This window comes from Anopheles moucheti, chromosome 2, assembly GCF_943734755.1.
Source record: "Anopheles moucheti chromosome 2, idAnoMoucSN_F20_07, whole genome shotgun sequence".
In the NCBI taxonomy this organism is placed as follows: domain Eukaryota; kingdom Metazoa; phylum Arthropoda; class Insecta; order Diptera; family Culicidae; genus Anopheles; species Anopheles moucheti.
The window spans coordinates 88,218,877-88,245,434 of NC_069140.1; the positions used below are offsets into that span (position 1 = coordinate 88,218,877).

Consider the following 26,558-nt stretch of genomic DNA (forward strand, 5'->3'; position numbering starts at 1 on the left):
GTGTGTGTTTTTTTCTGTATTGTATTCTCGCCGTTGCGACACAATCGTCCTAATTACTTTTCCCAGCAGCACGAAAAAAACCACACATCAAATGCATATTTCTCGCAGTACGGGGTAGGGCGGACCGACCCTTTCCGAAAGTGATTTCTCAATTTTAGGAAAGTCATGTGATTTTTGGCAATAACTAACGGTGCATCGGTGGTGGTGGTGTTTTTTTTTTTGTTTTTGTGTTTCCTTCTGCTGTCCCGAACACGATCTCGCATGTCAAACCAGATTTATATGTTGGAACGGGGGGTTTCGTCCTCCAGTGGCACAACAGGGCACTCGACAAAAAGGTTGTTGCATCGCATGCATGTACACACAAGTGCACAGTAAGTGGATGGTAAGCCAAACAGAAGGACCAAAAAAAAAATGGACAATTTTTCCACTTGTCCAACACTCACCACGCCGCTTCCTCCGGTGCGGTGAAAAGTGAGTATACTCAGTGCACACGCCTTTAACGCACGAGATAATGGAAAAGCGAAACAGGCGAGATGGGGAGAGATTCAATTTGGCGCAGAGACCTGTAAATCAAGCTCACCCCCCGTTCGTGTACGGTGCTTAACAACGCGGAAGGAGGCAAAGGTACGTGCGAGCGGTATTCGATGTGCAATTTCGTTACGGGACAACGGTAATGCAAAAAAAAAACCGCCAGCATTATTGTGTTTGCAAGTGCATGATCTTTGTGGGAAGCTCCACATGAACTTGACCGTAACCGGTACCGTAGTGGAGAGTTGCGTTGGATAATGAACTTGAGAATTGTCAAAACGAACAAGTACAAGAGTTTTAACCTTCAACAATATGGAAATTGTAATAAAATGCAGTATTTTAGTTGATTTTTCTTATGAGCTTATTTATTTGTTCATAGATGAAAGGTATATTTGGTTTTGTGGATGCATAATACAGTGCAATGCCGATGAGTCGGAAGTCTTTAACCCGTTGGTGGATAATTCGTGCTGTTTGGAAATATTAATTCCAAAGACTATAACTAAAATCCTTAAGACAGCTAATAATATTTACTACTTTTATGGTTTCTATCGCATAGAAAAAGTTCCATCTGGAATACCTTTTTCCATCCTGGTATTAGATCCTGGTCACGGCACCAGCATATGATTATTAAACATGATAAGCTTAACTTGAACTATCGGTGTCATATGTTGGTGCCATGGCCAGGATTTGGTCCGTATTGGTGCCGTCTTACAAGGCAGGACCAAGGTGAAATCTTATCCGGACCATTTTACCGTAGTAAGGACTTAGTATCTGCGTGGTAGAATAAGTCTAAGAAGCCTGAAATGGTAGCCATGAGCCTAGTAGGTCAATCATCAATAAGAAGAAGTGGAAACGGAAGAAGAAGAAGAAGAAGAATAAGAGGAGGAGGAGGAAGAAGAAGAAGAGGAAGAAGAAGAAGAAGAGCAAGAAGAAGTACTTTAACTTAAACCACAGAAATTATTGGCATTTTCCATAGCATAGCCCTTCTCCAAGAGGCTTGATTCGCCGCTCTGCTTCGCCTGATCAACCTCTTCTCTGAGAGTTAATGAATGTTTTGCAAGCTTGATTGCTTACCTTTTTTGTCCAACTTCAAATATTGCATAGTACACTTATTTATGGGATATTCAACTTTACGACTTTACGACTATCGGATTAACCGGCACGTGGTTGACATGAAATTGCCTGAATAATCGAACTTCCACTCTGTTCTCGCTGGAAATGGTTTTGTACAATTGTACAGACTAAAATCTCTCAATCTTTTTCAACAAAAAAAAAACAAATCAATCACCTCATGTCCACCGTTTTAAAGAACTACACCTGCGTTTCATCATTACAAAAGGCTAAGTCACGATTCGGAAAGACATCAAACGTGTATAACTGAAGCAGTTGATATGCGCGGCTAAAATGGCTTCTTATGGAAGCAGAAAATGGCAAACCGTATGCGCCAATATGATCGAACAGTGTTCGAAGTGAAAGGTTGTTCAGACAAAATCATTACAATCGAAGCGCGCGGCTTCATTTATGTTGAGGAATGCCACACAGACGCGGCGCGTAGACGATTGCCCCCCCCTCGCTTAGGGGAAAACGACAGTGAGACCCAGAGCACTATCGATCGACACTAATCTGGCAGCTTCTGCATATATTCAACCCCTTGAATGCTTTCAAATCCGGATCGTGTGTGTGTGTGGGTTCCGTTCGGTCTTTTGTTTCGCATCTCTTAATCCGTCGGAAAAGCGTTGCTCCCAGTCAAGGGCGACATAAAAGTAAAATCAAATTAAGCTAAGCTTTTGAAAGTGATACATTTTGGCGGCAAATCCTACCCAGAAGGTGATTAAATTAGTGTGTGTGTCCTCCCCTTTAGAGTTTGTCGATCGTAAAATGTCCACTAATTGATCGCCGCGACATAATATCACACATACCAGACATGGTCTTTTTTAGGCGAGGTCTCAACCTCTCCGCCGTTTCGCGAGTTACTGCTTCCTGCAATTAAATGGTGCGAAAAAAGCCCTTTCGGAATGCGCCTAATACAACCTGCGGAACGCTACCGGCATGGTTTCGGACCCACTTTGCCCCGCTTGCGAAATAACCCCACCAATGAGATAATTACGACAATTTGAGAGGATTTATTCCCGCGTTTCGTGCAGATATTCCGGTATGCATGAGCGCATAGATTAGACCCCCGGTGCCCCCTGGCCCCGTAGTGCACGTTTCGAAATACGAAGAATCGTTTATCGTTTCCGCTAATGGGTGTTAATTAGATTAACGTTATATTTCGCATCGCAACAACTTCAAACGCTAGAGAGTAACGCTTCCCTTTTTCCCTCCCCCCCTCTCGCAGATCCTCAGCTGGTAGCGGATGACCCGGAGGCGACAGCAAAGGGTGGCGAATATGCGTTCGACAATCCCGCATTCAAAACGGACGGCGGTGCGATGGGCAACAGTGCAACCAACGGCATCGGCAGTAGCGCCCCCAACAAGACCGGTTCGCCGCTCGATCCAAGCTGGACCGCCAACAAGCAAAACACCATCGAAAAGCGCAAAACCGTCGATGACAGCTACGTGAATGTGAGTGTGGAACCGGGAAGAATGTGGATCTTGGACGCGCGCGCAACAAATGATTGACTTACGGATGCGGTTTTTTTTTCTTTCTATTTCACCAGGTGACAACACCGCGGCTAGTATCGCTGCGCGGTTCCGACTTTACCGGGCTGGGTGTGGAAGTGTACGGTGGGCTGAAGGAAGGCATCTTCGTGAAGAAAGTTATGCCCCAGGGTCCGGCCGCTGGTATCGTAAATACAGGTACGGTTGGAGACTGTGAGAGTCTTCACACACATGGGGACGACACATGGGGACGATTATAACGCAATCAGTAGTGACATCATACGATGAGATGGATCCAATCACGACCACCGGATACGTCTTGATGGTACCGGGCGGGCGCTTGTTGCAAAGCAAGACAACCTAAAACTTATCCACCTAAGAACAATGGCGGTGTTGCAAAAGAAGGAAAAAACGACATCGTTAATTACTAACAATGCTTGCTGGGTTCTATAAACACCGATAAACCGATAGTCAACAAATATTTCACCTAATCTACCTACACACGCACACCTTGCGTTTGTTTTCCCCATACCCACTTTGCGCTTCGGGGCCCCACGTAACGGCGGGTCACGATTCGGTTGAGGTGTAATGTTTTTGTTTGGGAAATGTGATAGCGCGTGGACGGGAAAAAAAGACAACACACACCGGGCATACACCCAAACGTTGCATGCGTTGCGCGTTGGTCGGGAATTTGGCTCAGTTAATATTAGTTTACCAGCGCTGGTGGTGTGCTGCGTTATCGTTACCCATTTCATGGCTTTACACCAAACCGACTTGACGTCAGGCTTTGCGTTGGAAGGTCCGCTCTGATGGCGTCCAGAGCAGAGCCAGCGTCGTAGTAATCTAAACCTACGTGTTGCTTTCTTGTGTGTGCATTTGGGGCTCAGGTGGTCCTAAAGTGTTTGCCCGGTAAAATAGCTCCGTAACTGATCGTCTGACACACTTATGCAAGAGGCATTGTAACGGTGGAATTGACAATACTTATCTTAACACTGAAAAGTACCAAGCGTTTTTCATTGATGGTGCTTAAATATTTTTGGGAGTTTAGATATTGTAGAACAGATATGTTTATCAACAAAACATAAAAGTGGGTTGAATAAGTCTTTAAAATTTAATCTCATTAAACCGAATTAAATTTGCTGAATGTGTATTGTAAAGGCTTATAAATCCTCAGGGATTCATAGATTATAAAAATTCATAAAACTTTAGAGAATTGATTGTAGCGCTTGAGCGCTACAGATACATATGAATTATTACTCTCAAGAGATTAATTAAGCACAACACTAGTCTGTTTGAACTAATTAGCTTTTATGCCACACAAAATTGTCAAACTATTCATTATTGTAAATTGAATACTTTCTCCCCTGTTCGGTTCGAATAAATGTAATAAATTGCGTGGAGTCAGTTTATATTAAGATTGTGCGAACGATAGGACCGCAAAATCACATCCATCTCCGTTCGTATGTTTAACCGAGGACCGGCCTCCATCATGTCGTCCACCACGTTTATCTGACCCCAGACCCGTAACTAATTGCACCTACCGGCAGACCCGGGTGCGCGCATTGTCAAAAGCAACTCTGGACGGGACATTTCGTTCCGCCGTTCCAAAAAAAAACAACCGACCAGCAAGTGCACCGACGGCGGCCATCCAATGCAATCCACCCCTTCGCGTGCTCCATCAAAGCTAATCCAATTTCTGACCCAAAGGCAGGCACCCTCTGTGGAAGCGATCGCAACCGAAAAAAAAACCACAGAACCGATGGCCGATCGTTAATTCGATCGTAAAGTGGTCATTTTGCGTTACGAAACCGGTCGCCACACACACACTTTCCCGTGGTGTTCCGAATCCTATCCGTTCCAAAAATTCTTGGTGTGTATGGAGAGTGATCTTTTTTTTTCGGCTAACCCACTAATCGAAGGTGACCTCGAACTGATGCTGTTTATTTCTTGTGCGTCGCACCGGGTGGAATGGCATAGTGCCCAGGCATGTACGTACACTAGCTCTGAGAGAGCGTGAACGATGTTGCGCGCTTTCCATGACTAGCGGTCAAGTTTGCGCAAGACACGGCTCGAAACAAACGAACAGAGGAGAGTCTTTTAAAAAAAAGCATTAAGAAGCACTGCTGGCATATTCCCGCCGCTAGTAAGATTAGATATGTGCACCAACTGCTGTAGGACACGGAGCAAAAAGAAACCCCCTTAGTGCATAAACCTTCTCTTGGTAAAAGCTGTTTAAAGCTCCCAAATGTGTTGCAATGTGCTAAACATAAAAAAAATGCAACAAGTGCGTGTGTTTCAATGTAGCAAACTAAAGTACTGTGGCAAAGATGTTTTAGTTGACGATTAAGTTAAGCTAGAAGAGTCGATTTACAATTGATTGAAGTTCACGAAGATGTGAGAACGCTTTTTCCTCTATTCACAAAACCCTAAAATACCTTCTTCTTGTTTCGTTTTTCAACCGCAACAGGTGACAGAATAACAAGCATCACGATAGACTTTCGACACATCGTCCAGGAGGACGCCATGACCATTCTAAGCTACGCCTCACCCTACAACGTACAGCTCGAGCTAGTTAGTGGCACCAAACCGGTGTTACCGCAAACCCAGAGCCCCAAACCGGGACATCAGAGCCTCACGCATCCACTGTACCGATCGAGCAGTCAGTCGGATCTGAACACGGTAAGCAGCCGTCCACTAACCGCCTAAAGGTATGCAATCGTAGCGCACGTGCTCGAATAATCGTTGTTGGTTTTGTTTGTTGCAGATTGAGCGCAACTCGCGCAAGAAGCTGTTCCCGAGTGAAGAGGCATCCCCGCTAAAGATGGACAACCGGGCAGCCAGCCCGTGCAAACTACCGCTCCCGACGGTACACAAGGAAAACGAGCGGGAAACGAAAAAACACTCCTTCAAGCAGCAGATGCGCGAAATGATCGAGGAAAAGTTCCAAACGAAACATGCGACCGATGTCGAGCGTAAGGGTTCGGGTGCGGCGGACGAAGCGGGAAGCAAGAAGAGTGGCCACAAGTTCGGTATCCGGGTGTTCCCTCCGTCGGTGAACGATAAGCTGTTCGGTAGCAAAAGCCCCACGAAGATACAGGCGGACAATGAGAACAATAGCAACATCGAGAAGAAAGAATCGGATGACAAGAAGGAGGAAATCCGTGGGACGGCGCAGCAACCACCATCACCACCGGTGGTAAAGAAGCGTACCAAGGCCGATCACAAGCTGGTGCCGGATGTGGTTGGTGGTCAGATGGTGGTCCCGGAAGGCGGTGACTTTCAGCGCCAGAACAGCCTAACGTCCAGCGGCATACGTCGGGATGCGGCTGGTATTCCGCAGGAGATGCCAAGCTTTATGATGCAGGCAGCGAATGCTGCCCGGGACAATCGTAAATCGGCGAATGTGTTGGCATCCGGTGCGATGGAGGATGGAAAGCGTAAAGGAAAGGCACCGCTCCGTCCTCCACCACAGAACGAATCCGAGCTGGACGAAAGCACGGTCACGGTAGATACGAATCTGAGCAGCATCGATGGTAGCAGGACGGTGCTGAACGGTAGCGTCGATATGCCGGACACACGAACCGTACATCCGCGCATGAACTTTTCCGACAACTTCGCTGAGGAGGTGCTGAACTGCACGATCGATAGCATTCATGGTATCGAACAGTTCAATGAGACGGGACCGAGCAACAGCTCGACGCCGAAAAGTGAGCGGAAGAAATCGTCCTCGCTGACGGAGAGTGAGCTCATGATGCGATCTGCCAGTCCCGGAGCCGGCGATAACGGTAGGTCTTGCTTTCACTAGTCTAATTCACTATTCCTCACTGAAGATTTGTTCTCACATTATTCATTAAGCCGTTTTGATAATATTTTCATTCCTTTTTTTTCGTGGTTTTGCAACAGAATCGGATGTGGAGCAGGAGCAGCGTGTTCGTCAGCCTCCGACGCCACCACGCCGTGAAGGCAATAAGATCGAACTGAACGCGGATGACATTACCGTTCATCGCAGCTCACCAAGCCCGGCACCAGACAGCAGCATGGAGGAGATGGATGACGAACAGGAGGAAACCAACCGTCGTACGGCGAGCTTGGGCGACCTGTCGAAGCTGGAACCAACGGGCAAAACGAACCAAACCACCTCCAACAGCAACACACTCGAACGCGCCCAAAGTCTTGAAATAACCGGCGATGCATCGGTGGTAACGGTCGTGAATGGCTCCGCCGGTGGTGAACCAACCGGTACGGGTCTCGATGGTGCCAGAAAGCGCAAAATTTCATCGGAGATTATACTGGACGGTGGTATCGCGAAGGATTCAAACGATGGTCTCAGCTCACTGCAGCGTCACCGTCTTAAGGGTGCATCGGCCTGGGGTAATCTGGAAGATGCGTACAACTCCGGTGAACTGCTGTCGAACGGTGGTGGTACCACCGAGGAGGAGAAGCAAGTGGAACTCGGACAGGTTACGGTGAAGCAGAACGGATACACCGAGCTGAGCTCATCGTGCAAGCCGACACTCAATCAGGCCATCATTGTGGCGGAAGCACCGAAAGCACGCCCCGATGTGGGCAACCTGCCCGAGACCGAGCGGGAAGAGCACATTTCCCTGACGACGATCAGCATGAACTTTGTGCCGGAGCAGGAACCGGACACGAACATACCGGACGATGTGAAAGTTTCGCGCTATCCGTTCGGTAGCCTGGAGCGTCCAAAATCGGACGTACTGAAGAAGCTGCTCGGGCAGAAGGAAGAGCTGGAAAATACGCCGTCCGTGTTTATCTCGGCGGATGGTGGTGAAAGTGTGGTGAGCACGATCAAAATCGAAAGCCAAACGGAGCGACGGTCCGATATCGGTGAACCGATCAGCTTGACGTTGATTAATCCGGTCGAGAGCGATCGCACGGAAAGTGGCCAACCGTCGCCTGTGTTTACGAGTGGCACCAATGGCGTTAGTAGCATTAATATTTCCTCGATCGATTATGGAATGATGCCCACGGCTGGATCCATCATGCTCAACGGTGGCACAACCGGAGGGATGACGAAGTTTTCGCTCACCGCCGACAACATCGTCACCATCTCGACGGCACTGGATGGTGGTGGTGTGGGTGGTACGGAATCGCAACCATCATCGATCGTGATGATCGACGACGAAAAGCTTGACTTTAGTTTGCAAACGCTGGACGATTTCGATGACCCGATGGATGCGCCGCCGCCGATGGATTTTGCTACGGACAGTGTGACGGAGCGCAGCACGGAACCCGAATCGGTGCCGAATCTGCCGCTTGCTAACGGTGTACCCACCGAACAACCACCACAACCACCCCAACGAAGTTCGATCGCATTGAATCGGCGCGACAGCAACGGTGGCCCCATGACGAACGGAACCACCGGTGGTTTTGTGACCGAGATCACACTGAAAGCACCGGAACCGCCAACGGCTGCTGAACGATTACCGGCGGTACCAGCGCCGCAACAGAACGGTACGGGACCTTCAGCACCGCCAGTTATCGCCAGCAAGCCACCGATCGTCACGAAGAAACCACCGAAACCGGAAGCGAAACCCACGACACCACCGTCCCGGATACCGGTCGAGCGGCGCATGTCCAGCGAGCACGGTACCAACGGTGGGTCGCTGATACCGCGCAACGCCGAGATCAAGTTTAGTACGGCACCGTACGAATCGTCACCGGTGGCCGGTACGAACAAAACGCCCACCCGCGGTGTCGATCAGATACGGTCCACGTTCGAGCGGTCGAACTCGAAGACGGAGATCCCGGTACTGATCCGGCGCACCTCGATCCCATCGATCAATCTGTCCCCGTCCGCATCGGCTACCGGTGGTTCGATGAGCAACCTCAGCACCAAAGCCAGCCCGTCCCGCATACCGGTGTTCAGCTCGAACGGTACCAAGATAAACGGTGGTTCACCACCGCCAACATCGCAAAATGGCACCACCCACACGAACGGGCTGTACCGCAGCAACAGCAACAGTACGATCATGAACAACAACAACAACAACCATCTGGTCAACAACTCCACCAAGATGGCGGTTAGCATCACCTCCATTAAAAACCAAGCCAAGCATCCGAGCGGCAAGTTCTAACCGAACGAACGATAGGCGATACTTCTCCACCTGCAGAAGGGCAGAGTAATCCGTCCAGTGTATGTGTGTGTGTGTATGTGTGTGCGTGAGAATTTAGAAATTATTTGTTGTATCTATACTTGTATGAATGTGAATTAGAATGAGACGAATTATCAAATACCAGAAGCGGAAGGATCACGACGCATCCCGAATAATGCAAATTAAAAGCGGAATAAGAGGGGTTTCGGAAAGGATGAATCAGGATGATCGCTGCTACCAATTCGTTCAGCGGTAAATGAATGTTTTGGAAATAGGAGAACTATATAGAATACATTTATGCTACTTCCTTTGTACTACACGTTGCTGTTATGTTCTTAACATTGCGTTTGGCCATATTATCACTTACATGTAATCAAACCCGAATTAGGAGCTCCAGACTAGTAGTAGGCTCTCTCGTGTATTGTAGGTCTCTCCCGTAGCATTCGAATTAGGTAAAGCATCACATAACAATCAAACAGAGACTTCACCCTCCCGGCAATACGGGCTGCGACTGTCAATTAAACACGCAACGAGTAAAATGAGTGTATTTGCTAGTGTTCTTAACATTAAAATTGCGAGCAAACGGTATCGAAGATGTAGATGATGTAGAAAAGAGCAAAACGCTTCGATGATTTAGGTGTAGCTCTTTATAAAGATGTATCGAAACTCACTCACGGGGTGAGGGTTAACACGGGGAAAGGGAAGGAAAGCATCCACAAAACGCTCCGTTCAGGTGGTCCCCCCTATCAAGCTCCGTCAGAAGAGAGATGCTGTAATAATCGAAGCAGAACAATGTTATTAATATTAATAGTAGTAGAGGTTAGGTTTTACAATGCATTCGATCGCTATTTTCTATACACAAACCTACAAGATAGCCAGAATCGACTAACTAGAGATGCTCACCGTCGGAGGGTCCCAAATGGATGGTAAGACCCGACAACCGCAACCCGCGCGTGCTACAGAGTCGAACGTTTACCAATTTCAATATCCGATCCGACTAAGCTTCATCTTCTGCAACAACAACGACAAAACAAAACAAGCGAAAGTGCAATTTCACCAGCGAAAAGGAAGGCGACAAATGTTGTACACAAACCAACCAACCGAAAGTCTACCAATGCGGCAACAGCTAGAATAGAGCAATATATGTAATTAAACGCTGTTGTGTGCGGAAGAGAGGATCAATTTTGTTCATATCTGCATACGCAAACTAATCGTTAAGAGCATGTTCGACATCTAAGCAAATGTTTCAAACGTTAAATAAATTAAACTTGTAACAAAATCACAAAACCGACCGACTTGAATGGTGCTGAAGAAGTGGCGGAGTTTTAAACCCCTTGTTTTGACCTTTGTTCCCCGGGCGGAATGGTAGATGGATCAGTTGTTTACAAAAGGTAGCGGTCGTATCAGCGGAGAGTGGGAGAGATGAACGATTCGTTCTCATTTACACTAGCGATCACTTCGAAGCGTTTGATGGTATGTGATCCGCCATGAGATGATCTTCTATCACGTTCAATGATAACATGCGAGAGCGGAACAGATAAACGCACGCTGGAGGGGAATTGATGTTATCTCCTGTTTTGGATGCTCTCTTGGTGGCGCAAATCTGAAAACGGCTTGTTTTGTATGGAATTTCGTATCGGTCGACGAAGAGTTTGAGAGAGCGAGAGATAAAGGATTGCTATCACGCTCGATCCTGCGATCGCGGAACAGCTGTGTGTGCGCTGGAGGGGAATTGATGTTATCTCCTGTTTTGGATGCTCTCTTGGTGGTGCAAATCTGAAAACGGCTTGTTTTGTATGGAATTTTGTATCTGCCGACGAAGAGTTTGAGAGAGCGAGAGATAAAGGATTGCTATCACGCTCAATCATAACAGCTGTGTGTGCGCTGGAGGGGAATTGATGTTATCTCCAGTTTTGGATGCTCTCTTGGTGGCGCAAATCTGAAAACGGCTTGTTTTGTATGGAATTTCGTATCCGTCGACGAAGAGTTTGAGAGAGCGAGAGATAAAGGATTGCTATCACGCTCAATCCTGCGATCTCGGAACAGCTGTGTGTACGCTGGAGGGGAATTGATGTTATCTCCTGTTTTGGATGCTCTCTTGGTGGCGCAAATCTGAAAACGGCTTGTTTTGTATGGAATTTCGTATCCGTCGACGAAGAGTTTGAGAGAGCGAGAGATAAAGGATTGCTATCACGCTCAATCCTGCGATCTCGGAACAGCTGTGTGTACGCTGGAGGGGAATTGATGTTACCTCCTGTTTTGGATGCTCTCTTGGTATCAGGAATCGAAAAACGGCTTGTTTTGTATGGAATCATCGCATCAGGCGACGTAGAGTTTGAAATCGTTTTCACGAGTTTGATATTATGTGCGCCGGAGATGCAATTGCTTCAGTATATTTAATTGTTATTCTATCGTCAAAAGGAGATCCGAGATCCTCTCTCATCGAAGGGTTTTATTAAGCCATAATGGACAACGACGGGCGTGTTGTTTGGTCGCCCACAGACTTAACTATGTTGATCAGACTAGAAGATGTGCAGCGAAAATTAAGGTCCTCGCAGGATGCCAACGGCAACTTCGATCCCATCCTGAATCGGTAACTGAGCATCCCCCCTTCAGCGAGATTCATACGTCTTTCTTTCACTGAGTGAATGAATCGGAATTGAAAATTCACGACTCTTCTTAGAAGATTCATTATGCACAACACCAGTTTTTACCTATTACTCACCTAGTCACACCCCCATCTTGCCATGTCATCACGGTTCTGATTAAAGAGAATCGTATTACCAAAGACCGTAAACCCTACTTAGAGGCGACCGACAGATCTGAATCGTAGTGTCTTCTCCAACAATCCGGTGACCCCAACACGAAGAAACAATTATTTATTTATTTATTCATATTTTATATAAGAAACAATTGATCACCACGAACAAACAGAACTGAGATCTCTGAGGTCATTGCAGATTCCGACTGAAAGGTTTAACAACGAGCATTAAATTCAAGAACTGTAGCATCCAGTAACGACAAATTAGGATTCATAATTGATTTGCTCCAACTGAAGATCTTGTTCAGATGATCGCCACAGATTTTCATAATTTCATGTTCATATGCTACATGTTTAATGCTTGGATTTACCGGCGGGTAATAAAAGCCAACACACATGGGCATGGCAAAAGATTTACGTCAAGGATCGTAAAAAACTTTTAACTGCCGAGTCGTGTCCCGCTCCTTTCGCTGATGGTGGGGGAGGAGAGCTTACAAATGTACAAAACATTTCATTGTGTTGTTGTGGTGCCAAGTGCCATAAACGGGCAATTTGGCCGTGGGATTTTCCCTGGCGAAATGCGGCATCACTTGAAACCTTTTGTACCCATTCATTGTTTGGCTTATGCTGACACGGGCAATCTTTGGTAAACCAGGAACAGGGAAAATGCCGCACGACTCAAGGAAACAAGGAATAATACCCGTGCTTGGTACCACCAAGCTGAACAAGGGATAATGTTTAACAGATGTTAGCAAGTCTACACAAACGCACATGCATGACGGAAAACAAATGCTTCATTCACCATGAGATTTTCTTGGTTTCAAGAGTATTGATCATAAACATATTTTCGAATATGTTGCTTGAGCTTGAGAAATAGAAAATAAACACATTAAACAGCAGCTTATAGTGTGTGCTGCATTAATATTGATAAAGAATATTTTACACCCTCTATCTCTGTCATGAAGATTATCGAATCTCGACTTGTACGCGCGTACCTTGAATCACTGACTCCTGCTGCTATCATAAGCAATAATCCTTCTTACACATATGCTTTATCCTGCACTGCTATTCTCAGATTTCATAAATCTATTCCGAAATAAAGTGAAGCTGTGTAAATCCATACCTGTTTACAAAATACTAACAATTTTTGCAAAATTAAGTATATTATCCAACTTTATTCATATTCACATGGAAACTAATTCTTTGTCAACCTGAGAGTTGTGCAATAATGAACAAACACAATGGTAATAATGTATAAAAAAATCTTTCCACTTCACCTTTCTCTTAAATCTACACATCGAATGCTTTCATTCGTGTGCCTTTAAATGTAATTAGCAAACAACAAAACGGAATGGCACAATTTCATGGACATTTCTCGCGAATGTCAATGTTTAATTAGCATCAAACAGTTCCTTTGTATGCATAAAATCTAAAATTACCTACTTATTACCCTTGTGATGGGGTAAAAAGAAGGATCAAACAGATTTATAAACTTTCGTGCTTTGTAGTAATACGCTTTGAACCGTACACGTAACGGTTCTTCACTACACTGTTTGGGAAAAGTTATGAATGAAAATGAAATCAATGGAAATAAAAACAAATGGTAAATGTTGTACTATCGTTAATACCAACAATGTGGCATAATTGGTGTCGGCCAGTGTGTTTAACACGGTCCTTTGAAGGGGCTCGAAAAATGTATCACACTTCAATCCATATTATTATGTGTGTGTAATACACAACCTCAGGGAAGAACTCAGATATTTCGTTACGTATCGATAAACCTATTTTAGAATCATCTTGGTTCCCTGTGGTCTCTCTGTTTTGGTTTTCGTTTTTCGAGTGATGGTAAACTTTTAAAACCCTGGTTCTTCTACAAATAGTACAAACGGTTGTTCAAATTCTGGTTGGGTTGTTGGTGCAGATGCTGGGAAGTCAAAAATGCCAGCTTGTGAGCATATTGGCAAACCGCCGGTACGGCGATGGTACCGCACCAGTTGTAGTACAGATGGGTCTGCTTGGAAGTGTATACTTGCAGTTGATCCACCGTCAGACCGCTTTCGTCGTGTACGACATTGTACGACGTCGGTGATACCGTGCCCTGGCGTACTGCCTGCGAGATCAGGAAGAAATCAGATCTGCGAAAGTAAAAAAAAAAAAACAAAAAGGTTAAACATCGAAAGTTGGTATAGCATTCGAATCGTTTCACAATTACCTTTCCGGCAAGGTGACGATGTCATCGACGATGGTGCACGGTGGCGGATTGCGGTCGGCCATAAACAGCCGCGTGTTGATCCGCTTGTTCACAACGATGATGGTTAGCTGTGGCTTAAATTCCTTTTTGATGTAGATCAGGCTCAACATGCTCTTGATCGTCTTGGCTTCGAAGTTGACCACATGGCGCAGCTGACCTTCGCCGACACCATCGCGGTACAGGAGAATACGGCGCGGCAAACTTCCTTGCCCATAAGCGGCCTGGTACGCCCGTAGCGATTTCACGATCCCGCCCGCAATGAAGTTGGACAACTCCTCACCCCGCTTGTGTGCCTCGACAGAAGAAAAGTACTTCGGTTCGGCCTGATTCGGTGCGTACATCGTGGCAACCAGGGCGCCGAATGATTTCGATTTATCAAGCGTATCGTGACACACGTCAAAGCCAACCACCATCGAATTGGTGAGGGGATTCTTTACCATCCACGGTACGCCGCCCAGCTTACAGTTCAGCTGTATTACAACCTTGGTAGCGACGGACATCAGCGTACGCACATTGCCGTTCTTCGGTGTGATCGTGCGCGACTTAATCACCTGGCACGCAACGGCCCGCTCGACGCAACAGATCCGCTTGATGGAGGCGTACCGATCCGCACGATCGTTTGGTACGACGCACATAATCATCTGTAGATCTTCATTGAACAGTTGGCTCAAAGCTTGATTGTATCCCTGGGGACCGTCATGCTGGACGGTGACTCTGTGAAGTAAAATAAATCGCGGAACAAAAATTCGAAATCAGAGATCTGCTCAACTAGCCACTACTCTCACAACAACAAAAAAAAAAGAACTTCGTGCGCGCGTCTTTACTTACATCTTCGGTTCTGTTATCTTGAAGCCCATGCCCCGGCCGGCCTGCACCATACAGCCGAGGAAATCTTTCACCAGCGTTTCCTTTCCACGCTCGCACACTACGAACCAACGGTGCAACGGAACCGATTTGAACATACTATTTTTGTGCAATGCCGAACCCCAGTCCGCCTCCGGGCCTGCCGGTATACCTTCACCTTCCACCCGGAACATAATGGCCTCCTGGCGCAGGGTACGGGCCGGTACCTCGACCAGACGCCGATCCAGCTCGGTCTTCCAAAACTGGAACACATCCCGGCCGGCCGCACTCTGCAGCCGCTCGTTGAAACGCTCCAACCGCTGGATGCGCATATCCGCACCGATGCGCGTATGGTCGGCAATGGCGCGCATCAGGTTAAAATCACGCCGCATATCGTCCGTGATGCCAGTCAAACGGCACAGTTCCGGCACGAGCAGGATTGGTTTATCCATCCCGAGCCGTACGAGCCGTTCGTTCGGTTGCGAAAGCAGCATCGGTTGCTTCGGGTCACGGATCGTAATGTTGTACTGCTTTTTGTAATAATCGACGAACGTGATGTTTTCCCCTTCCTTGGTCTGGAACGTCGACATGGGTGAGGAGGTGAAATCGACGTCACAGATTTTGTACATCTTCTGATTGTAGACCGACATTACGTTGGCCCCGATCATCATCTTGCCGAAGTTGGCCTTGAACTGTCCCGGCTGGCGCTGCATGTTCTGCAACATCTTGTAGCAGGTATCGGTACGCAGCACCCGGTGCGTTATATCCACGCACAACAGCACATCCTTTTCGTGCTGGCGAATCGACGTCACGTACCCGGGGTACAGTTCCAGTCCGTACTGCGGGATCGAAACTTTTGCTTCCGGGTCGAAGAAGTTGCGATTGATTGCCAACAGCTTCAGGCTGCCCATCGCCTGCCGATGCATCAAGTTCAGTATCATGAACGCCATCTCGGACGCCATATCGACCGTACCGACGTGCCGGATCGTCATCTTGTACAGTGCGTCCGTACGCGGGTCCTTCACCTGCAGCTCGATCTCTTCCGTGCGCAGCTTGTTGTACAAAAACAACATCGTACCGTCGAAAATGTACGGCCCAATGACGGGCCCCTGGGTACGAATCAGCGCCTGCATGATCCGTGTATCCTCGATCAATGGCTCAAAATCGATCCGGTACTGAAAGACGCACGCATTCTTGTCCTTTCGCGTCAACCGGAAGTAGTTAGTTTTGACGATCAGCTTGGTACCGGAGGTACCCTGCTTCATGGGTGAATTTGCGGTGCGTGTTACCACCACCTCCGGGACGTACCGCATTCCACGGATGGCTCCACGGCCGACCGCCGCCCCATCGCCTCCACCACCACCACCACCACCCCCGTTGCCGTTACCATTGCCACGCTTAGCCGGCGGCTTTGAAGAAGTTCCTGCACCACCGTCATTATTACCACCACCGGCAGCTACAGCTTGCTCCGCCTGAGCTACGGGAACTGCTCGATGCTGGGGCGCGATGGCACCATCCGGCTTCCAGTTGGGTTGTCCTCCCGCACCACCAGGACCACCGCGTGTTCCTCGTCCTCGTCCACGACTCGGTTGTTGATCCATTGTAATGTTTTGTACTAGGGGAAAATGATCGACAAATTGATACACTTTAGAACGTTTAGAAAATAGTGCATATAATGTATTTTAGATAAACTACTAAAGAGATAACAACTCATCTAAACATGAAACGAGAAGGGACATTACAAAACTCCAACACGACGTCAACAATACGGGGGAGCAGATTGTGTGCTCTCGGAGCAGGACTGATGCGCAGATTCAGTCGAAAGAGGGGTATAAAGTCAAGTAAGCATTTTTGTAATTTACGGAAGAACTGCTGTGTCGGTCGTGCATCTTACAAATAAAAGCACATAATGCATGATAAATCAAACGCTTCGGCCACTCATTCATCGACAAAACATGTTTACTCTTGTCTTTTTGTTCCCCCATCGTTCCCAAAATCCTGCAGAAGCGTTGTTTCAAGCCCATCGTCTACGCACACACTCAAACATGTTACAAAGTGAAGCAAGGATTTTTTACTTATCACTACTTCTTCTCACTCACATAGATTTTCTCTCACTCACTGCCGTCGATCGTTTCTGCGGACTCTGCGATCGGTTCGTGGTTTTCTCTTCTCTTGCAACAACAACAAAGTAAGTTCTTCTGCTGGGCAGAACATAAAAGATGCCACACACCAATCAGCGTCGCATACTTGAAACCGCTTACACTGCTTGTATGGTAGTGTTCGCTGCAATCGACACCAAAAGCAGAGCAGAAGGAAGAAATTACTGTTCTTAACAGAGTTTCAAATAGCGACGCTCAAACACGAAATAGAAAATGGCGATATTTGTTAGCAGAGCAATGCGCCGTATGAAGGCACATGGAAACATCAGGATTTTTTATCTCGGCTTTATACTAACAATGTAGAGCAAAAGCTTAATCAAAATGTTTGATAAATGCTTGACATACATTTCGTTGCACTATTATCCAATCGATATGCTGGTTTATGATGAAACCACGTGCAAAGCAAAATCATTCGCACAGCACACACCCCAACAAAAGGAGCCGGCGTTATGCTAAAGGGATGCGATATTTCGTGGAAACGATCTCTTCATTCCTGTAAGCAAGAGCCAGCCATTTTACAAACATCAGCCTGACGCTGCTGCGCAGATAAAATCGTCAGCAAAATTTGTTCTTCCATGTCCAAATGTCCAAGTGTTCTTCCAAATGATGTCACCGCAGTTTATTCAACCGTGTCTAAGCTACAACAAATTTGCCTATTCAGCGGAAATTTGAACCTCGAATCGCTGGAAATTCGAATGCGTGAATAAAGTTGAGTCTACGTACCTCTTTCTGGTTCTGCTTGAGCCTGCTGCTACTTGCCTTTAATTGTTACCTGCATAAACTCGTCACAAACTAGACGCTCTACACTATCCCACACTCCGTGCAGGGAAAACTCTATACCAAAGGTTCACCGAAACTACCACTTGTTATCGCCAAATTGGCTTCACTGTTCCGGAGCCGTACGTCCGATCGCTACGAAATGAATACTGGTTATGGACAAATCATTCGAAGAAAGCTGCATTCACCGCTTGATCGTGTTTTGACGTACAAACATCACGCGCTCTGGCAGCGCATCGTACCGACAATAGCAGTCGGTACAATGCTATTATAGTCTTGACAGATTCTGTCAAGACGATAGAAGACGTTTGAAATTGAACCAAAAAAGTCCCTTGAAACAGCTTTCTCCCATCACGCAATATGTAACTTTGTTAATGAAAAAAGCAAATAATAATTTTTACTTCAATTTATTCATTTCGTATATCAATTCTAGTGCGAAAATCATGTCCACAACGCTGAGCTATCCTGTTCAAACATCATGCAAGCGTAGTCGAACCCTCTTCTCCAGTGAAGCCACATCTCACCAGACGTTTAGCAACGCGTGCTCTTCTGTTGTGTGAGGGAGAAAGATAGACGCATGACGTCATGATGTCACACTGTGAGCGAAACCACTGGTGGGTACGTCTACGGGACATGCGTTTTATCACGTTCTGGCAAATTGTTCCTCACTTCTTTAGCAATCCGTGACTTTTCAAGTTGTGTGGCAAACGGTGCATACCTTTCTGTGAGTGAAAAATTCTGTTAAATTGTCTCAAAAAATCATCACCGTGCATAAAAAACCTTCATCCATACGGATTCAGCGCGTAAGTATTGCAATGCTGGAAATTTGAAGGGTGATAATTGTTGAAAAAAAGGGGCAGCCAAGTAGTTTTTCTTTCACATAATTGCTCTCCCGATGCGATTAGCTGTGGCGCATGAGACGTGGTAAATTTCGTCTCGCTCTTGCCTTCATGAACCCACGGGGTGCGTATCCCGCTCTCGCTTGCGTATGAACCCCGTCTGAAATTTTTGCATTGTGGCTGATCATCCCCCTTGCGCGCTGTTGCTGCTCGCTGTGGTGTGCGATATCGCTACTTGCGTAATGAAATGTAACGAACCGAAATTAAATGGCACTAATCCCTTACGAAAAAACCATGGGTGCTAACTTTTTCCTTTAAAGATTAATGATTAAAGGTGCTGCACTGTGGCGCGTGGCAATTTCGCTCTGCTCGCGAATAATGATGATAAGCTGTCGAATCGCCAATCGCCATATTTTTACGGCTCCCTAGATACCACTACATAGGCAGTGTGCGAGTGTCACTGCTGGGGCCAAACTGCTGCTAATTTCAGTTCAAACATACTTCTTGCACCCGTGGCGCATGTATTGCCTTCATTGCACCACGTAAAAGTTCTTCTGCGATATCCAACAAATTATCAATGGCGAAAATTCTTCAGTGAAAAAAGAAGTGAATTTATAGCACCCATTTTCGATGTCAATTTTCTTCTTGAAATAAATTGTTGTTCCCCCTTTCTTCTCTATTTCGTTCGCAGCCATATTTCGTTTCGCTACGGTGTTGACGTCTTATTTGGACGTACGTAGAGTGAAGATTTCTAGTGCTTTTGGAAGAAAATAAGTCAGCAGCTGGCAGATTCACCGTAGCAGGCCATATCCTTCTCGTACCATTTCATCGGCCTCTCTCATCCTCATTGCGGTTTTTGGAAGTGTGACGAAGCTTTAGTTTCTGCATTTTCTACTCCCCTCAACCCCATACTTCGAGAGTATAGTTGTTTCTATTGATTAACACCAGCAAGGATCGCCTGGAGCGGCGGCTATCGTTTTATATGACTTTAGAAAGCGTACAAGGTAAGCATGATTGAATTACAGCTTGGCGGCCGGTTGTAGAAGTTACAATTTCCCACTACTAAGTCTAGTTCAAATCAGTTCATATTGCAAAGTTGGTGAAGCTTTTTGGCTGTTGATGTATGCATTGCAAACCCTTCTGGAGCATTGAGCAATTGAATTAAACAATAATGGCTATCTATGTTGTTGTAGGTTAGCTCTGACATGGTTCTGATAGACAATTTGTTAATTGCCTGGAAATTTGTTCAACTAGCAATATTTTCTTAAAAATACTCTCGCTATAAATTCATTCCTCTCAAAGCTTTGTCGGGGTTAGAGGTGGGACTCATCTTCCTCAATTATTATATCGAATTATCAATTGGGAACGTAAATTAAGTTATATTTCTCAGTATACTGTTCCGTATTAATAATGTTTTCGTATCGCGTTTTACAGAAACACCAGCACTCAAAGAGGCACCGCTTTCTCCCATATTAAGGAGTTTCAGTGGTACGACGTGCATGATTTCGCATAGAAGCAGTAAAAGTCATAGGTAAGTAACGCGTCACCAGCAAATCCATCTCGTATTATAACATCTTTTCTCTCTATTCGCCCGGCAGGACTTCAAAATATTCTAGCAATAGACATCGGAAATTACAACCGTTCAGAGAAACGTGAAAATTCCCAAGCAAACACTAGGCATCTCTGTAAATTTTTAATTTAAAATCGTGTTATAAGCATCCCAAATTTTTTTCAAAACTACTCGCGCCAAAACTGAGCATCACTGAATACCGCTTTTGAATATCGTGTATGCTAAAAGCAGCGTTTTGCGGATCTGGGAAGACAGTGATAGAAAAGGAGTTTTGGTGTACGTGAGAGAAGGAGAGTGTGTGCAGGAGAAAAGGTGATTATTGAGGTCATATTTATCCAAATATCTGTACGTGAAAAGCTACAAACGTTCATGCTACAGATTTGAAACCCGGAGACTATCAAATGAGCTAAATTGAAACGTACGCAGCAAAGTTGAATGCTCGTGCAAGATTACGACAAAGTTGCAAATCTCGCTTAGAAATCGTTCTTAAATTCTAACCCGAAAAGAAACAGTATACAAATAGTACCATTTTCACAAACCGCGACCAACAAGTTCTGTTTCTATCGAAGCTGTGTCATCTATATAGCTAACCGGTGCGTTTTGATTATTCATTTTGCTATCATTTGGTTCTGTTACTTTTCTATTCCTCGCCACTTATAATTTATGTTGTTTCGGTGCGTAGCTATCGTGCATTAATTGGTTTTTTTGTTCCTTTCTGTTTATTTTTCATTTTCTTGGCGTTTTTTGCTGAATATTCCGGAACTCCGTGCTTAATATGGCTGCCCTGTTGTGACGGACAAACTCCTTTCGTACAGCGTGTTTATAATTAAAGCTCCACCTGGAAAGTAATATTAGGCTCACCAATAGTACGAGTCAAACCAGGAGGAAGAGAAAGGATTATATACGGTTTAACGCATATTTCACCCTCGTGTTAAAAAAAAGGCTGTAAAGGTTCCCTATACGGCCAAAAAAAATCCACATCCGGTAGTTGGTACGGAAAGAGAAAATTTCAAACACCCGACACCGCCTAAACATCATCATCCTACAAATGCTTTTGCTAGCAACATCCTCCAGCATACGATTGGAAAACGCCGCATTTGACGCCACAACCGATCTGCAGACCCGAACCGGTCCGATCAGCAACGATCGTCGCGAAGGAGAACAGATGAATTTGGTCAGCTTGAAGGAACAGGGCCGTTGGTTTCGTTAAAACAAATCATCATTTTTTTCCAACGCGCACCAGCAAGCTTAAAAGAAGACTACGCATGTCTCGTTTGCCATCAAGGAAGAAATTTCTTGCATGAAGTAAAAGGTTGCACACTGCGAAGCTCTGTAGCCGGAAGCTGCAAGCTGACACTGATACGTGCCAGGGCAACGGTCCAAGATAATCCATCACGGGAAAATCTTTTCCTTGTTGTGCTTCTTGTATGCCGCAGTGAATCGTCACGTTGTGGTGAAGGTAAGGTTGAAATTTTGTTTATCTCTTTTGCTGTTAAACTAAAAATTATTTATTTTCCTTTTATCGTTTTTTTTTCTCTTCTGGTAGTTGCGTCCAATCGTGTCGTAAAACCGCGTGCCGTATTTCATCGAACTCAGATTTCGTCAATCGTTGTTGTTCCATTCGGTAAAAATGGCTACCGTAAACGTGAATCGTAATGTGACCGATATCTTCTACCGTTACAAGATGCCTCGCATCAATGCAAAGGTAGAGGGTAAAGGAAACGGCATTAAAACGGTGATCGTGAACATGGCCGAGGTGGCCAGAGCGATCGGTCGTCCTGCAACCTACCCGACGAAGTACTTTGGTTGTGAACTGGGAGCGCAAACACAATTCGACCATAAGGTAATTTTGATTTCAATAACCGCACGGACATGTGTTTTTAAATGTTTTTTTATAATGATTTTCAGAATGAACGCTTCATTGTGAATGGATCGCATGATGCTGCGAAGCTGCAGGATCTGCTCGATGGGTTTATCCGCAAGTTCGTCCTCTGTCCGGAGTGTGACAACCCGGAGACCGATCTGCTGGTGTCGTCCAAGAAGGGTACCATCTCGCAGGGTTGCAAGGCTTGCGGCTTTCACGGTCCGCTCGAGGTGAACCACAAGGTGAACACGTTCATCATCAAGAACCCGCCGAACGTGAACCCGGCAAGCCAGGGAGCTTCGCTGACCGAGGGTAAGCGTAGCAAGCGCACCAAGAAGGGCGAAAACGGCGACGACTCAACGGTTGGGCTAAACACTACCGCCAACGGTGGCGGCGCTGCCGAGAACGGTAGTGCTGAAACCAATGGCGACGAGTCGCCGAACGGTTCGATTGCGGGTGGTGCGGTTGGGGAGAACGGTGAGGACGATGTAAACTGGACGGTGGACACGTCGGAGGAAGCGGTGCGCGCACGCATGCAGGATCTTACCGACGGTGCGAAGAATATGACCGTGTCGGACGATTTCGATAAAACGGAAAAGGAACGTATCAACATATTCTACGAGTTGGTAAAGAAGAAGCGCGACGCGAACGAGCTGGACAACGTGCAGGTACACAAGGAGCTGGTAACCGAAGCGAGCCGGCTCGATATCCAGTCGAAGGCAACGCTCGTGCTGGTGGAGCTACTGTTCACGGCTAACATTACGCAGGAGGCCCGCAAATACCGTAACCTGCTGCTGCGCTTTACCCATGAAGACAAGAAGGCGCAAAAGTACTTTATGGGCGGGTTGGAGCAAATGATTTCGCTCCACGCGGATAAGCTGATGGACAAGGTGCCCGGCATACTGAAGCTCTTCTACGATAGCGATGTGCTGGATGAGAAGGTCATACTGGATTGGTCGCAGAAGGTTAGCAAGAAGTACGTCTCAAAGGAAATCGCTGCCCAGATACACGAGCGTGCCAAACCGTTCGTCCAGTGGCTGCAGGAAGCGGAGGAGGAGGAGTCGTCCGAGGAGGATGATGATTCGGAGGTCGAAATCGAGTACGATGACCGCGCGAAGGTGGATTCGCTGCGCAAGGAACCGGCCAAACCGGACCCGAAGAAGCAGGCCAAGGCATCGCTCGAAGAGGACGAGGATGGGGACGATTTGAACATCGACGATATCTAAAGCGGTCTCCCGATTCGTATGCTAAGACACTCTCATCTCCTCCGTGTGATAACACTGGCGTGAATATGTCATTTGCAGCGCTGGACACGCTTTCCTCTCCTGGTTACACATTATCGCACGATTCGCATTAAGTTTTCCGCTTTAGTCGATATGAATGACATTGCTACTAATTATGGTTTAGTATGCCTTTGCTTTCTAATAATTTTTGAATTATAATGGTTTAGGCGTTTTGCAGATTTAATTCGTTTTCATCTTTCTTGGTTTTATTTGCTTAGTCCCTACAACCTTGGGGGTTTCCCCCTATTTACGTATCGATGTGAAAGCAAAAGTTTTATGTCGTTTGAACAAGCAAAACTCTACTAAGTGTCATGCAACTCTCCTATATCTCATCATCTTTCCTATGTTAGAGCGCAATAAAAGCATATGAAGAAAAGTATGTCGATTGAAATGGTTTTATTATTAAATGTTGACATTAATTATAACTACTCCGTTAAAAAAGTATAGGACAACCTTGCTTCTTATATCTTTGCGCATGGATAGACTAAGAGGCGAATGGGGCTGTCCAGTTCAAAGTCTCTATATAAATAACGAACAACAACAAGGATGGGCAAGGACATTAGAGAAAGAAGCTCATCGGAATCTAGGGCGTTTAAGTCACTACACAGTATTGAAGTGCATGTAATCGATAAAGCCCTCGTCGTTTTTTTGTATCTACGAGATTAAAATCCTTGAGGAACCCAGGAACTTGCTCTTGATAGTTATGACTGCGTCTTTTAAAAAAAACTTTTGCTAAAAAGAAGGAATATTGGGGCAATTTGTTTCATTATTCAATGCATTAGGTTACATGAATTAATGAATGTGTGAATGCTGTCGATCACACCGATGCTGTCGATGATTATCTGGAACCGCAATTAGACATACCCCTTCTTGTGTGCACAACACTACGCGTACTTTATTCTATCGCAAACATCAACGCTACTACCCCACCGTGTATGTATCACAATAAGCACATCTCCCAACACATCTTATCCGTTGTTAGCGTGCAGCAGTATCTTATCGTTCTACGGCACGATCACTTGACTGATCTGCGAGAGCTCCGTCCGTACGTACTGGAAGGGTGTGATCTCCCGTGTAAAAGCACACATCGCATCGCATGAGAATTGAAACGCTGTCCCAAAGTCCAGCGTAGAGATGCCACGGGAAGAGTTTAACATTGCAACGAACGACTCTGGAGACGGTTCCTATACTGCACAGCAGTGGAGAAGCCACATCGACGTTAGTGCCAGAATCGATCGTGAAAATGTGGCCAAAAGATTTACGAGAGTCGGCTGTGGATATAGTGTGTTATGCGTCTGTATGCTAGTGGTCATGGTATTTGCCATCGTGCTGCTGTGCATCGGCTTTATAGTGATGTACGAGAACGAGGGTCAAGTTGTAGCTACGGTTGATCTATTTGCCGATGAATTGCCTCCAGGTAGGAGTGAAGGTTTTAGTATATGTGGCTTATGATATATATTTCCTGTATTCGTTAACATCTAGAACAAGCTATTTGGTTTGAATCTAATCTTGCCGAACTGCGCAACGCGTTTCGCGTGGTCGAGGAGAACAAGAAGCGTGCACGGAATGTGATCCTGTTTGTAGCATTGGATAGTGTCGACTCCTCCAATGGCGATCCAAGACCCATATGGGAATCATTTCCCCATCTTGCGTTGCTTCGACCAACGATGCAGGAGCAACGTACAGCACGTGCGTCATTTAATCCGACCTCCATGTTTTGCGGCATTGAAACCCACTCGCACACTATCGGGTTGGATTCGGCCATTCAGCCTTGGGAAGAATGCGTCAGCACACCGAACAGTACGCACCATGCCGCGTCGATCTTGCAATGGGCTCAAACGGTCGGCCGTCGTACGGGGGTGGTAACGAATGGTGAGATTGTACAACCGTTCCCAGCAGCATTGTATGCGCATGCACCTAACGCAAGCTGGTTGCACGGTGGCCCAGATCCCCTGTTATGCCCAGATGTGAGATCGCAGCTACTTCATGGTGAGACCGGCAGGCAGCTGAATGTTATCGCCGGCACGCTAAACTGTCCGGATGAGTTTTGCCGGGAAGCGTTTGAGTCCGAATGGACGAACAATCGATTGGTGGATCGATCTACGTACAAGTTGTTGAAAGATATGAACGACTTGTTGGATCCCAAGCTGGATGATGTTGAGTATACGCTTGGATTATACGATCAGCAATCGTTGGCGGAGCCAACTGCATTTTACGATCTGATCGTGGGTGCTCTGACTGTACTGGAAAGTCCCGAAGGATTCCTACTGGTTGCCATCGCAGATCCGAAAGTTCAAGCAACTACTAGCGAAATCGATGCTGCTGTACGAGTAGCGCTACGTAAGCTGAGGTGAGTTCATCTTGGACAGCTTTTACTACTGTGATTTGTTTTCAATAATCCTCAATGAGCTTTATTTATAGTGGCGCTCTGGATGATAGCTTAATCGTGGTAGTACGTTCCGACGCTAGGGATGCGGGATCCTCGTTCGCCACGGTTCATGCAATCGGACCGATGTCCCACCTGTTGCATCGAGTGCACAATCAAACATTCCTGGCACACTTCGTCTCGTATGCAGCCCGCATTGGGCGCTTCAGGGATGCAGACTTAACGAATCTTATTCTACAGATAATATAAAATATTTAAGTGATCCCGTAAATACGACACAAGCTATCAGATATTCGAAGACCGATACTTGGTTCGCGACGAAGCAAAATGGTTCGTGAATGTATGTAGGTTTACGTGCAACAATAAATCAGTTTTTGCTTTCAACGTTTTGATGAGCTTTAACAGCAATAAACAGCGCTAAAATATGAAGATTTGTTGATTTTAGTAGTAATTTTAAATAGTCCGAAGCGTTCCACACGTGGTGAACATGCTTCATACAAGATAAACTCAGCAAAGACACACCGGAGCTTGTTTGACGTTTTGCCAAGTTATGAAATACCGACAGCGCGTCCTGTCT

At 46.1% G+C, this 26,558-nt stretch overlaps 4 protein-coding genes across 6 annotated transcripts in view; 3 read left to right on the forward strand and 1 right to left on the reverse strand.

Moving 5' to 3' along the window:
- The window catches only part of LOC128296831 (uncharacterized), a 52,746-nt gene extending 42,818 nt beyond the window's left edge, over positions 1-9,928 (forward strand). Inside the window, exons 2-6 of the mRNA XM_053032331.1 lie at positions 2,867-3,093; positions 3,189-3,327; positions 5,597-5,808; positions 5,894-6,914; positions 7,033-9,928. Coding sequence (XP_052888291.1) covers positions 2,867-3,093; positions 3,189-3,327; positions 5,597-5,808; positions 5,894-6,914; positions 7,033-9,230 — 3,797 coding nt within the window. The 3' untranslated portion in view covers positions 9,231-9,928. The remainder of the gene's footprint in view (positions 1-2,866; positions 3,094-3,188; positions 3,328-5,596; positions 5,809-5,893; positions 6,915-7,032) is intronic.
- A 2,855-nt stretch (positions 9,929-12,783) lies between these two features.
- On the reverse strand, positions 12,784-18,177 carry LOC128309319 (protein aubergine-like). Its single transcript, XM_053045714.1, has 4 exons — positions 17,986-18,177; positions 15,089-16,718; positions 14,222-14,974; positions 12,784-14,144 (listed from the first exon to the last, which is right to left on the reverse strand). The coding sequence occupies exons 2-4, from the start codon at positions 16,702-16,704 to the stop codon at positions 13,880-13,882; spliced, it is 2,634 nt and encodes an 877-aa protein (XP_052901674.1). The 5' UTR covers positions 16,705-16,718; positions 17,986-18,177; the 3' UTR covers positions 12,784-13,879.
- Positions 18,178-18,696: 519 nt separating this feature from the next.
- Positions 18,697-23,965, forward strand: LOC128310559 (eukaryotic translation initiation factor 5). Of its 3 annotated transcripts, none has more exons than XM_053047230.1 (7): positions 18,697-18,842; positions 19,570-19,882; positions 20,313-20,409; positions 20,477-21,041; positions 21,264-21,907; positions 21,995-22,291; positions 22,357-23,965. In XM_053047230.1, exons 6-7 carry the CDS (start codon positions 22,079-22,081, stop codon positions 23,536-23,538), a joined length of 1,395 nt encoding a protein of 464 aa, XP_052903190.1. In that variant the 5' UTR covers positions 18,697-18,842; positions 19,570-19,882; positions 20,313-20,409; positions 20,477-21,041; positions 21,264-21,907; positions 21,995-22,078; the 3' UTR covers positions 23,539-23,965. The 3 variants fall into 3 exon arrangements, with proteins under 3 accessions (XP_052903190.1, XP_052903188.1, XP_052903191.1); XM_053047228.1 differs by having other exon boundaries at positions 20,477-20,760; XM_053047231.1 differs by lacking the exon at positions 20,477-21,041.
- Positions 23,966-24,729: 764 nt separating this feature from the next.
- On the forward strand, positions 24,730-26,365 carry LOC128298442 (alkaline phosphatase 4-like). Its single transcript, XM_053034192.1, has 3 exons — positions 24,730-25,012; positions 25,078-25,945; positions 26,017-26,365. The coding sequence occupies exons 1-3, from the start codon at positions 24,730-24,732 to the stop codon at positions 26,228-26,230; spliced, it is 1,365 nt and encodes a 454-aa protein (XP_052890152.1). The 3' UTR covers positions 26,231-26,365.
- The last annotated feature ends 193 nt before the right edge of the window (positions 26,366-26,558 follow it).

What these genes read in the sequence shown, in the direction of transcription:
- LOC128309319 (XM_053045714.1), bottom strand. Translation starts at nt 16,704, where the DNA reads ATGGATCAACAACCGAGTCGTGGACGAGGACGAGGAACACGCGGTGGT. An exon ending in AAGATAACAGAACCGAAGAT is followed by an intron (nt 14,975 to 15,088) that starts GTAAGTAAAGAC and finishes TTTACTTCACAG; the next exon opens with AGTCACCGTCCAGCATGACG. An exon ending in ATCGTCACCTTGCCGGAAAG is followed by an intron (nt 14,145 to 14,221) that starts GTAATTGTGAAA and finishes TTACTTTCGCAG; the next exon opens with ATCTGATTTCTTCCTGATCT.
- LOC128310559 (XM_053047230.1), top strand. Translation starts at nt 22,079, where the DNA reads ATGGCTACCGTAAACGTGAATCGTAATGTGACCGATATCTTCTACCGT. An exon ending in AAACACAATTCGACCATAAG is followed by an intron (nt 22,292 to 22,356) that starts GTAATTTTGATT and finishes AATGATTTTCAG; the next exon opens with AATGAACGCTTCATTGTGAA.
- LOC128298442 (XM_053034192.1), top strand. Translation starts at nt 24,730, where the DNA reads ATGCCACGGGAAGAGTTTAACATTGCAACGAACGACTCTGGAGACGGT. An exon ending in TGCCGATGAATTGCCTCCAG is followed by an intron (nt 25,013 to 25,077) that starts GTAGGAGTGAAG and finishes GTTAACATCTAG; the next exon opens with AACAAGCTATTTGGTTTGAA. An exon ending in GTAGCGCTACGTAAGCTGAG is followed by an intron (nt 25,946 to 26,016) that starts GTGAGTTCATCT and finishes CTTTATTTATAG; the next exon opens with TGGCGCTCTGGATGATAGCT.